The 13349-nt window shown below is 41.0% G+C and overlaps 1 protein-coding gene across 3 annotated transcripts in view; it reads right to left on the reverse strand.

Annotated features, from left to right (window-relative positions):
- Nucleotides 1-1136: 1136 nt before the first annotated feature.
- The window catches only part of FIGN (fidgetin, microtubule severing factor), a 144146-nt gene continuing 131933 nt past the window's right edge, over nucleotides 1137-13349 (reverse strand). For all 3 annotated transcript variants that reach the window (XM_081938136.1, XM_081938137.1, XM_081938135.1), the window contains one exon: nucleotides 1137-7300. In XM_081938136.1, the coding sequence (XP_081794262.1) occupies nucleotides 5052-7300 (2249 nt within the window). In that variant the 3' untranslated portion in view covers nucleotides 1137-5051. The remainder of the gene's footprint in view (nucleotides 7301-13349) is intronic.

Below are 13349 nucleotides of genomic sequence, written 5' to 3' on the forward strand. Positions count from 1 at the left end.
TTCTCCTGGTAAACATTTTGCTTCTCATCCAAGAAGCTTCATCGGTTCTGGCAGGATGGCGAGAGGAGAGGAAGGATCCCTCCCTCCCACACTATCCTGCTGGAAGTGATGGAACCTCTTGGATGAGAAGCAAAACATCTTCAAGAAGAAAGTCCAGTTGCCTCTTGAAAAATAACCTTTGAGATATAATCATGACCTGGATGACTGAGAATCCCCATAGACTGGGGAGTCTTAGGCAATCACATCAATGGAACCTGTGCACATGACCAGCCTAAGGAAGAAAGCTTAAACTTTGAGAGGTTAGGTATACAGGGATAGTTCCACCAAAACAAACAGATTTGCACAGATCTGTTTCTGCAAAATTTACTCAATTCTAGCATGTATTTCTGAGATTTCACTTTCTAAAAGATGGTTTATATTTTTAGATTAGAATGAAACATATTATGGAACTTATAACTGTTCCTCTACTCAAAGTTGCACACAATTTCAGGCAGTAGAAACCTTTATTTGCAGCTTTTGACATGTAAACACATTACCATATACCAACATCTGTTGGAATTAATTGGGGTTTTTACACTAGATTATCTCCTTTTGAAAATTGCCTAGCAAAGTATTATGCTAACCCATATAAAATGACCTTGTACTATTTTGCAGAGCATAGCCCCTGGACAGATGAGCTAGCTTTCCCAGATGGTGCTTTGCCTATGTGTTTTACTGGGAGGTTTTATTTTCTCCTTGATGGGTTTGAAATGCACAAGGAAAACCATTTTGCCCATCTATCTACATTTGAATAGAATACAAATTGACTAATACAGAAATATTTTGCAAAAAAATAAATAAAAAGTAAATAGCCCTAAACTGCCTTCACATTCCATTGATCAGCTCAGTCAGCAAACTTTTCACTACTATCCTTAATGGCCTAAATATTTTGGAGAGAAGCATGCTAGAAGTGAGGATTTCTTTATAAATATTTAGAAAAGGTTACAGTGCCATGATTTCAGTTGGCACTGTTAATTTGGTTGGCAGAAACCAGTCCCTTGCTTTTTCTTTTTTTATTACAATTGTTCTTGTCACTACAGAAGAAAACTGGGAGCAGAGGGGATGGAGAGGGAGGGAGAGAGAGAGAGGGAGGGAGGGAGGGAGGGAGGGAGGGAGGAATGAGAATGAAGTCTTACCTAATAAAAAATTGTCTTAAGTAGAAAGGGGAGCATCTGTTTATCTTCAATTATTCCTAGAATTTTTCAACCAACAATGAAGCCAAGCTATAGGCCTTGAATTATTATGTCTTGCAGTGAAAGGAGAATTGAGCTGATGGAATTTTAGCCATCATAAAGATGTAATGGTGGAAAAGGCATAACAATTGATATTCTCCCTTTTATTAAAAATGTAGAAGATCTGTATCGCGCGGAATCTGTCCACAACCTCATCGTTTTATGCTCTACTCAGGCAGAATCCTGAGTCCCAATAAAATGAAAGACAAGGCAGAATCATTTTACTTCTTCAGAATACTAGTATAATTTGGCCATATCAAACTCCCTATCAAAAGCTACTCTTCTCATTGGTGGAATAACCAAATAACCCGGAAAGGAAATTCTTAGAAGGAGTTTTGATCGCAATGAAATGTGTATGGTCACAATTCCATACAGGCCTAAATGTAGCAGCAGAAGGAACAAATGGCCTTATTTGTCTAAAAAGTGCAAAAAACCCCACCCCAACAACACCCCAATGGCAAAAAAAAAAGAGGACAGTATTTGTAGCTCAGGGCTGAACCAGTGGGTTCTGAGTGAACCAGGCAAAGTCTGACTGATTCTATTTAACAGGGGATCTCCATTGGCAGAGAGCCGAGAGTGGGTTATAGCTTGCCTTAATTTTGTATAAGAGCTGTACAGTAAACAACACTATTATTTTCATGTCAGGTAAAACATTACATCTCACTAGTTGTAGCTAATTACCATTTGGGAGAAAATGTCCTGATATTTTCAGCAGCGAATCCACAATATAAAATTCAAAGCATTTGGGAGAGGATAAACTCTTTGAAGTTTCTTAACCTCACAATTAAGTCTTTTATTTATGAGGCTCACTGGAAGAATCATTTGCTTTTTTCTCAAATACACAGTGGAAAATGTGAGCTAAACTGAGCACCTGCTGATTCCAAAGCCAACTTAAACTGAAGTGCTACTGGGATTATTATACTGTAGCTATATACATGAACTGAATGTATTTGGTGTCACCTTAAAATTAGATAATGTTAGTTTTAAAGGATGTGTAGACAGAGGTGATGCAATTGTAAATTTAGTTTTTCAAAGAATGTTTGAACCTTTCAAATGGACGGCAGCACAATAGCATAATGTGATATCTAAAAGTCAGAAGATTGGTCAGCAATATGCATCAGAAAGCCATCTGCAAGATCAATATGAATCTGGCTAAGGAGATTGTGGCTCTCCCCAAATGGAAAAGATACAATGGAAGGAATAGATGGGAGAGGGAAAAAAAACAGAAAAAGAAAAACCTTTGCTAATTGAAAACGCAAAGCATTTATTAAGACTTATTTTACTATACCCTTAGTGAAAGGCACTGTTTTACTTTTTAATGAACTCCTCTGCCTTTTAGATGCAACCCATAAGTTTAGAATGAACAAAAGGACATGTGCATTTTGGTTTATTTGCTCAGTTTTTAGCCGTGAAAATTAACATTTTAGCTGAAGAAACGCCAAGTGTAATAATTGGGCAGTAGCTTTAAAGACAAAATAAGTAGGTGACTAATTGGTCTTTTTCTCATTAGAGCTCTTCAGTGCATTTATTTCATGGATTTGAAGGTACGTTACTTAAAAGTAACATTAAATGCCAATAATTTCTAATTGTTCTGCTGCCGTTTCTTTAAAGTAAACAAAAGATTACATGGGGGGGGGGAAACCAGAGAGGGAAAGAGAAAAGGAGGGAGGGGGAGAGAGAGAGGTTGCTCTCTGCTCGTGTGGCTGCGAAGGTTTGAATTGCTCTACTGTTCAGCGACATTACAGCATCAGTCAGCTGTCATGAAAAGAATTGCTCATAAAAGCATTAAAAAAAGGGAGACAATGTGTAGCAGGGGCACAAATAGAGTAAAATGCCACACATCCTATCTAGCTTCTCTTTCCTGAAGGAAAACAGTCATCATTTGCCCTGGTCGGGCAAAGGGAGAAGAGGCAGAAGGATCCCCTTCCCAAGTCTCTTTTCTATTTGACTGCAATTCTCCACACACACACATTTACTTGGGAGAAAACCTCACCCTACACAAAGCTGGTTCTTTCCAAAGAAGCCTGTTTAGGATTATGTGTTAATAGGACCTTCCACAGCTCTGCATGCTAGTGGTAATCTGGCTTGTCCTGTTCTTTATGTGCCTCTCTAAGGGAAATAAAACAAAATCTGAGGTAGAAATAAAATGGTGGGCATTTTCCAGCTGGGCGAATTTCTAATGACCATGGAACAATCACATTAAAAACAAAACAAACAAAGGCATCAAGAAAACAGAGAGAGGCAACAACAGCACACATAAAACAAAGGGATAACTTTTCATTTGATGGTGAAAATGCAGAGCAAAAAGGAAGAGAGATGCCATTTGAGGGGTCAATTTTGTCTTTTTTGTTTTGTTTTGTCGCTCTCTGCTGCATTGCTGTACACAGCTCTGCAGCCCCCTAAGCTCTCTGTAACCTACAAGGATTCTGGGCTACTGATGCATTGGGGCAATCAAGATGCCTCTAACCCTAGCTGAGATACAGAAGTTGAAACTTGTGGTCTAAGGTAATTTGCCTCTCAGAGTCCTAATCAGATTTCGTCTCTGACTGTCCCAGATGATTTGATAATTCGACAGGGGGGACTTTTGTTTTTTATTGTCTGTGCACTCTCTACCGACTTGTCACAAAATTGTCAGGGACTAAGGACTTCCACACACAACTGCCTTGCTCCAATTTTGATCCCCAATATTGGTTAAAAAGAAAGAAAGAAACGCTTCTTAAACACTGGGATACTCCTGTTGTATTTTCAAAGTTTTAAAGATTATCTTTTTAGCACGCTTCAGCTTGCTCCTTAATACATTCAAAATATTTCTCCTTGTCATATTTTTTTCCCAACCATTGAGGTAAACATACATATTTAAGATAAAGTAACATTGAAGCCTAGCCTATTAAATCTCAGCAGTACATAGTGCTTTCAACACATTCCTTTGAGGTACTGTACAAATCACAATCACTTTCCTGAGTTTTTTTTCTTTTTTTTTCTTCTTTTTTTGCAGACAGAACAATGAACAAAACAAACCGCGGAAATTAAAGTCCAGATTACCGTTACCCTGTTTTACCTGTTCTTAGTTTAATACTGCAGAACAGACAGGATTGAGGAATACTGTTGCTTTTAGACTAGCCAAAATAGGAGGGGGGGGTGGAATAAAAAAAGCAAAACTAAACCAAAGTCACACCTGGTTCTCTGTCACAACACAACTGTTCATGTCTTTAGTCCCATAACATTTTGAAGTTAAAGCTCTTTATATTAGCACATGCCACCAATGTAATTGTGAGGCAAACAAAAAAGAAAGGAAGGAAGGAAAAAATAAAGCACCACGTTAGGCACTTGAAAGCAACTAAATCTCAAAAACAGCAGAATGAATCAACACACAGGGTTCATGTCCTTCTTTCAAAAAAAATAATAATAATCAACCCCTCCACGGTGAGAGTGTGTTGTCTAGTCTGAACGGAATGGAAGGGAACATCAACATCCTATTATCATCATCTGTGGCTTCGCAGATCGACAGCTCTCCTCGGATGCACTATTCCTTCAAGCCTAAACCTGGCTCTTTAGATGCAATGGGATCATTTCCCCACCCCCACCCCCTGTACCCTTCCGTAATGTCAACACGACTGAAAAAGGGGGTTCCGTGCCCTAGGTAACAGGTTTGTGTGTACATATGTGTGTGCGCGCACCAACATTCATTACATTTTTTTGTTTTTGTTTTTGTTTTTTTGTTTCACCATTTTTGTTTTTTTGTTTTTGTTTTTTTGTTTTTAAAAAAAGAGAGACGGCTTGTCACTGACTGCAACCAAACATTTTGTTCCATTCGACGTATGTATCGAGCTCCTTTGGAGAGATGCTAGGCTGTATTTTGCAAAAAGCCTTGTCGAAGTCCTGGTACGTAACAGGCCTCAACTGACTGGGCATAAGGGCCGAAAGGTCTGTGGCTGGCATGGCATGGAGGGGCCCCACGACGGCTTCCTGACACAAATGAGCCACGTCGAGTCCAGAGAAGCCTTCTGTACGCTGGACCAGCAGTGCAACCTCCTTGTCGCTGAGGCAGTAATTGTGCTGTGAAAGCAGCTGTACTATTATCTGGTGCCTGGCTGTGCTGTCAGGAAGTGGGATTAAGAGTCGTTTCATGAAGTACCTTCGAAGAGACTCGTCTATTTCTTCCGGTTTACTGGTGGCGCAGATGACTACTATTTGGTCCTCAGCGGAGGTGAGCACGGTGTCCAGCTGCATAAGGAACTCGGTCCTCATCCGACAGACCGGACTGTGCTCTTCACTCACTTGGGATGAAAGGAGCATATCAATGTCACTAACAAAAATCACCGAGGGCTGTCGGCACCTTGCCACCAGGAAGGAAGCGTGAACAATTTTTTCTCCTTCTCCCAACCACTTTGTGGCAAGAACGGAACCTGTGAGTTTGAAAAATGTGGCACCTAGTTGGGTAGCTATACATCTCCCCAGTAATGTTTTGCCTGTGCCCCGCGGTCCAAATAAGAGGATGCTCCGAGGTAGAGCAGTCAGCCCGTTAAATGCATCTGACCTCAATACTGGCCATAAAACCTCCTCTTTAATGACAGCCTTCACCAACTCTAGTCCAGCAATGTCATTCCAGTCCACGGGTGGCCCTTGGCTGATAATCTCATTGGTCACAAGATCCATGAGGTGCGCATCGGTGTTCTTCAGTTGCTCGTCCACAGAGTGGTTGGATGAGGTAGCTGCACGAAGTCCCGGGCCTTGCATTGGATGAGGAAGAAGCTGCCTATGTTCTTCGCCGTGTTCATTCATGACGGGAGAGCTATATTTCCCAAAGGGCTCACTTGCTCGGGAGCTGAGGGAATTTTTAGCAGAACTGTAAGAAGGGGGTGTCAGAGCCCGACCAGACTGGTTAAATTTCCTTTGCTGCTCGGAAGCCATGATTTGTTTGGTTGGCTTAAAGGCCAAGGAGGAGGATTCAGCGCTTCGGTCAAAGCCATTTCCTCTGCTGGCATTGGAAATGCTGTTGTCAGGCATCCTGTACATGGGGCTTTGTGTAGATCTCTGTTGGCCATAGTTGTAATTTCCATAGCTGGAGTCCATTTCTCCTTGCCCTGCCATATAGAAAGCTTTTCTCTTGAGAGAAGTTGCTGAGCTATTGGTCAGGGCTGACGGCGCAATGGGCGTTAAGCCATGACTCTGGTAGGTGTACCCAGGTACTGTGGTGGGGGGGAGAGGAGTTGGGGCAGGGATACCTGAAGGCAGATAAGCTGAAGGAGGTGGTGCTCCACCAGGGCTGTAGCCAGGCCCAACAGCACTTTGAGGGGGATAACTTGCTGGAGGGTAGCTATAACTGGAAAGGTTAGATGTCCCATTGTAGCCTGGCACTAGGGCTGGTGGTGGTGGTGGAGGAGGAGGTGGCTGTAAAAGCCCAGAGCTATGCAAAGGAGAGGGATGAGGTGAAGGAAGTGCAGGTGCTGGCTGGCCACTGTAACTTGTATGCAGGTATGATCCGTTATATCCTGCTGCGTATTCCTGAGATGGGAGCCCTGAATGCAGACTAGGGACTGTATGACTTCCGCACGTACTACTTGAATAACTAGGTTCTGTCAGGTTGCTAGCCACCCCAGGTGAGCTCCCTATACTGGCAGAGACATCTGCCGGAGGGAGGGCAGTACTTACTCCAGCTTTGCTGGCGGTAATAACATCTGGGACACAGTTCATAGGATAAACACTCTCAGAGTTCAGAGAAGACTGCCAGGGCTCACTTTCGCTTTTGCGACCATTCACTAGCCCTGATGGAGGTTCCACATAGTTACCCAGGATGGGGCGTTCGGCTGGCCCTTCCAAAATGCCGGAATACTTTTCCGCATATTTCTTTAGCAGATTTGAGGCTGTGAGAGCAGAGATGTCATCGTTCGCCCAGGCATACTGATAGGTACGCTGAAGATGGCCACGGTAAGCTTCTACCTTGTGGGCGGGAGAGCGGGTGGTCGAAGTGATGTCAAAGTGCTGCTCTGGCCACTGGGCATGTTCTGGCGTCCACTGCATCTTCAAGCCTGAGGGGTTTGGGAGGGAGGAAAAGCAAAATTAGCAATTAGATGAAAAAAAAGACAAGTGCAACGATATCTGAGTGTATCAACTCTCGATTTCTTCATTTATATGCAGAATTGTGAGGTTGAAATCAACAGATCACATGCAAATTATCTATCAAAAGAAGAAAAAAGGGTACTGCCAGTGATTCATTTTCTTGAAGAAGAAGGGAAAAAAGGATACAGCCACCCTTCTAATGTGTTTGGCTAACTTGGAAGGGGGAGAGAGAGACTCCAAGAAATTACTTTATCCAGCTGGGATTGTTTTAAAGGGTCGCCCGTGGACCTTCTTCCTATCCCAAGCATGGACCTGCTATTAGATAATCTCTTCTTCGATACCTAAAGTGTACCATCTTCCCTTATTCCACTTTTAAATTTTAATGGAGGAGGGGAGGGGGGAAACAACTTTCCATAAGCTACAGTTGACAAATCACATCTAGGATACCTTTCTTATTTGGTACTGAACACCTAGTTAGCACAGCATAATGTACCCTGCTCAGAACAATATGACACAAGACATAGCAGGTCACTCCATAATCCAACTCTCATCTAAAGTGGTCCACGACAGTTTCAAATCTGCTTCGTGGAGTGGAGCAAAGCAATCTCCCAGGCAGCGCTCCATTGCTTTCATCACACAAAGCCTACAACTCGGTATGAATTACAACGGATTGCTCTCTGCGTTAAGAGTCCTGTTGTCGAGGCTCTGGAAGGAAACAGGCAAAGGTGGGCGGGTGGGGTGGAAAGAGCAAAGCCCAGCAACACTTGTCTGTCTTTTTTTCTCTCCTCCCATTCTCTTCCAATTCCCTCCAAACCGATAGGGAATGGGGGGAGGGGCAGGAGAAAAGAGAAATAAATGTTAAGTAAATTACTAAAAGGTTTTTTTGGGGGGGGGTTAGCGGCAATGGGACAAAGTTCAGGCATCAGAATTTCATTTTTTTTAATGTATGTCATTTCCCAGAAAAAAAGTGGCAATAAAGTTTATCATCTTATCTTATCTTACCATCTATAGACCTGTTCAGCCTAATAGGCAGCACTAAATCTTCACTCTTTCCTTCCTTTTCTCCTTCCTTCCATCCTTCCTTTGCTATTACTTGGAGCAGATGCTCAGATAAAAAGGCTTGTTATACATCAAACATGAATGACAGAGTTTCTCTGATAAATTACTACTATCTTTCGTTTAACAGCCTAATACTCTTCCTATTTTGCGCTTCTTCTTCTTCCTTTAGCTCTTCTTTGCCCAGCATCTTGGCATGACTGTCTTAGCCCTGCTGAGCTAGACCGAACACAACATACAGTTTGGCAACAGAGTGGCATGTTTATTCCCCGCTGAATCCCTATTCCTTGTTTGCACATCCGCTGTACCAGACACAGGAAGTTAATTAGCAGCATGATGCTGTGCTAATTGTGTTAATTTACAAGGTTTTAGTCAAAAAGAATCATGCCAGGGCTGGCACTGCTGTCAAGCTTCCGGCTTAATGATTAAGAAATACTGAAAACAAGGTGGGAAGAATTGCAGTAATTACACAAATAATTAATAGAGCAACGGGATTAATTTGTAAATATATTTTATTGCAATAACGCTGATATGAATTTGGATTATTTAAACTGGAGGCTGTTGACAAGATTCACATAGGTATCCTTTCTCACTTAATCCAAGGATTTAATAACATAACTTAAGCCCAATACTAAAAGTTTTACATTGTGTGAGAATATGAAGCTTGAATCCACAGCTTAGTCAAAAAAGATGGGACTCAAGCAATATGTTTATCGGGTTCGTGAAAGCTATATTTTCACAATTTTTATTAAACATAACTTATAGAAGCATCAAATTTCATTAAGAAATTGTTGGCAGTTTCTTCACAACATTTCACATTACGTTGGAAACAGAAAAAAACAGAAGCAGGGTATTTATTAAATAGGGTGGGGGGAATGAAAGAGACACGGATATATTAATCTCATAGTTCTTTCCTTTATGCCTACATCTTGGAATTTTAAGTTTTCAGAAATTATAAAATACAAAAGGCAGGAAATTCAAGCTTCTAGAATAGATTAAAGCTTTTTTTCATCAATAAAAATAAGCATCATACACAAAATTTGAAAAGGGATTTATTCAACTCTAACCTTGCAAACCACTAGCATATGTAGTTTCCCTGAAAAAGTATTTTCCCCATTTTTAATTTTCATATAGGTCCAGAGATGGGTTCCTACCAGTTCAGGCAAACAGGTATATGGTGGCCTGGGTTGCCAGAACTGGCAGCGACCCAGGTCTGCCACGCTCCCAAACCGGTTCTCTGGTTGCCACCGTTACTACCGCCATCTTGTTTTTGAGTTCTGCGCATGCACGCACATGAGCGAACCAGCAATAAAGCCGGCCAGAACCCACCCCTGTATAGGTCCTACTATTTTATAAAAGGAAACTAAGTGGCCAAAGTGTGGTATTTTTTCCATTCATTTCAGAAACAAAGTCATTACACATATGACTTTGCATACGTGCCAGTTTGAAAAAATACAGTAATTCCCTACTTTGATTCAGCTAACATGATATGCCTCTTTTTTACATTACTCTGATTATATTAACAGATAATCCTATCTGTTACTAGTCTCTCACACCTTGTGTAAGAATTCTGCTTCACTGATCCATGTCCAACTTAGTAATATTGAGGGTTTTCCAGCAGAAACTGCTTGTTTCAGGTTCTCCCACAGGTATTTGGGTCTGATTCTCACTTGACCATTTCAACATCCTAGCAATAGCAAGAGCACTTAGACTTATATACTGCTTCATGGTGCTTCAGAGAGCTTTCTAGGCTGTTTACAAAGTCAGCCTATTGCCCCCAACAATCTGGCTCCTCATTTAATCAACCTTGTAAGCATGGAAGACTGAGTCAACCTTGAGCCAGTGAGACTCAAACTGCCATACTGCTGGCACCCAGCAGTCAGCAGAATTAGCCTACAATACTGCATTCCAACTACCGCGACACCACAATGGTTGTGGTGGTGCAGTGGCTTGATACTTTCCTATAGTATTTCCTGATAGAAAGTATATTTCATTGTTCTGTTGTGTTGTACATCATCCAGGCCCTAAATCAGCAGAGTGTGTCCAAACTATGGAACTACTTGAAAGCTGGCATGAAATTTTGACTGCTTTCCATTAAACATAATGATGCCTATCTAGCCCACAAAGTTCCACTTTGGCTTCATCAGTCTATATATGTTGCTCCAGGAGCTTTGGGGCAAACTTGAAATGGACAATAATATTTTAATGAACAATGATTTCTGTAGGTGATGACTAAGCTGGACCTGAGGAAGGAGTCATACACGTCATAAGTGAGGAGCCCCTTCATGCCCGCAAGAGTTCTAAGTCCAGCCCATCTTGAATTCCTTTCTATTCTTAACTCTCATGCATTTCCCTTAATGGCCAGATTCTTGTAGACAACTTAAGCTTGCAATAAATATTTATACTCATTTGAACTGCCTGAATCTCCTGATTTCCCGGGCTCTTGACATTAATCTAAGGAATTCAAGGTGGGCTAGACTTAAGATCTCTTGTGGGCACGAAGGGATTCCTGACTTATAACACATTTGACCTCCCTCTCGCTTGGGTTCAGTCCGGTCATATCCTACATCTTGTGCCTTTTTAACTTTCCTTGAAACCTATTTTTACCCAGAATTTTTTGGTGGTTGAGTCTTGAACATAGATTTAAGCTAAAGCAAAAGTGATGCAGAACACTATTACACTGAGGCAGAAGCGGTATTCAGCCAGTTCTGACAGGTTCTGGAGAATCGCCGGCGGAAATTTTGAGTAGTTCAAAGAACTGACAAATAGGCTGTCCCCGCCCCCGCTACCTTCCAACTGATCTTCTTTCGTTGCCCTGAACAGGAGAACAGAGCTGGAAAGCAGGCTAGTGGGGTGGGGAGGGAATGGGGATTTTGCAGTATCCTTCCCCTGCCATGCCCACAAAGCAATGCCCACAAAGCAACGCCCACAGAACCGGTAGTAAAAATGTTTGAATCCCACCACTGCGCTGGGGCGTCTTATATTTTCTACATTATTTTAATCCCTTGCAGTTGGGGTGATTTTGACAGAACAACAACTTTTGGGAAAGTTCTTTGCTATCTTCTCCATCTTTGAACTGGTGGAGCCTCACAACTGTAGAATTGTTTTTGTAACTTTTTCTGGATTGAGGGGCATTTTAAAAAAAATATCATTTTGTGGAAATGATACAGATTTATAAATTCCTTGAATTTGGAGAATTATTACCTTTTTGCACCGGTATACTGCAAATTGATTTATTTGTGTAATAAATGAAACAATCAGCAAGTTTTGGTGCTCTTTATTTGGCCAGGTTTTCTATCAGTTGGGCCTATAGAAAGCTCTGGTTACATTCAGGGGTAAAGATCTGCAAATATTCAGGAAATGTGAAAGAGGACAAATACTTTTTCATCAAACTTTTTGTTATTCTGCAGTTTATTTTTTTAAAAAAAGCCATACAGGAGCTAATAAATATACTGCAGTAGAGTAATTGCAGTCCTGCAACATTTAATGGGTTCTTACAATGTAGTAAAGATCTGAATGCAGAGAAAAATTATGGAGACAGATATAAAAATATTACATATTATCACCTATTTAGCACTTAAAAATTTTAAAATTTTCATACATATATATTGCATTTCAGGTAGAATCTGAATTCACAGCTCAGTCCCTAGATAACAAGTGTGGGTTAATATAGGACCTGTAAGGTGTGGCCTGGAGTTTGTGGACATTTATCCTGGTGCTTGGTGGGGGTGGGGGGCTGTTCCCCACCTGACCTTTTCTTTTTTACATTAAAACATTATTAGGATGCATCTAATAAATCTGATGGGTGGCTGAAGTTGTGCTTTGTGCCTGCCTACCCAAAGCAAGACCATGTTAAGTAAAGAAGGGGAGGGTGGCCAACATCTGATATGCCAAGGCTTTGTCAGTAGCCATATTCCCCCTAAGGCCTGTTCTGTGTATAGGCAAGGCCCATAGTAGCCATTTGTAGTGACACTTGTAATATTCTTTTAAATTTTCAAGTGTGCGCACAAGGGCAAAAAAATTGGAGATCTCTGAAATGTCTTCTAACAGAAAAGCTATGAGCTTACACAAATTGGGTGTTTGTATGTGTCCATGTATGCTTCATCCATGTCTATAGCTAGCTTGTATTCTTGCACAATTGACAAGACCCAGCCTGTTGTGCTCTTTGCGCCACCATATAAATGGTACTATTGACTTCAGCTTGCAACCTCTGATCACTCCGTTTCCTGTTATATATAGGAATATATAGGACAGAAGAGTGTGAACGACATGGTAAACTCCTTGTCTTCTACCGCTGTATTCCCTGCATAAAGAGTAGGGTAATTCAATAGGCTTTTTTTTTTTGAATATTTTAATAGGGTAAGAATTAGAAGCACTTACTGGCATTACCCACACTCCATAGCAGTCTGTGGCAACAATTTTAGTCATGTTAATGGAGCTTGATTGTATCTGATATTCTTTTACACACAGGAAAATGCAAAATGAACGAAGATTAGAGGATATAAATGAGTGGGGGAAAAGTGGCATGCAAATATTAATTTAATGACTAATTTGGTGTAAAATAGTCCATCTTTCTCTGTCTCCCTCTCTCTCACACACACACTCACATAAACACACAATTTATAATGCTAAAATATGTATTATAAAGTATCTAGTTTCTTAAAACTGATCCTTGAAAAACAAGTCAGGTTTTCATTGTATTCATCCTCTGGCATAAATGTTCACATGCATCAAAACTATTTATTTGGCATAATTACTAGATAGCCCATTGGTTTCAGATTGCTATCCGAGCTGTGGGTCTGCTCTCTGCACAATAATTGAAAGTTTATTTATTGATGCACGCTAAGTACTAGCGCATTTAACAAAGGTTGTAAAAGGCAGCACTTCATGAATTTAAGAGAAAGGGCCTGTTCTCCTAAACTAAAGTGTAAACTTTTCCTCCACCAGTCGCACTAATTAGCT

Source organism: Natrix helvetica (assembly GCF_964273705.1).
Source record: "Natrix helvetica genome assembly, chromosome: 1".
NCBI lineage: Eukaryota > Metazoa > Chordata > Lepidosauria > Squamata > Natricidae > Natrix > Natrix helvetica.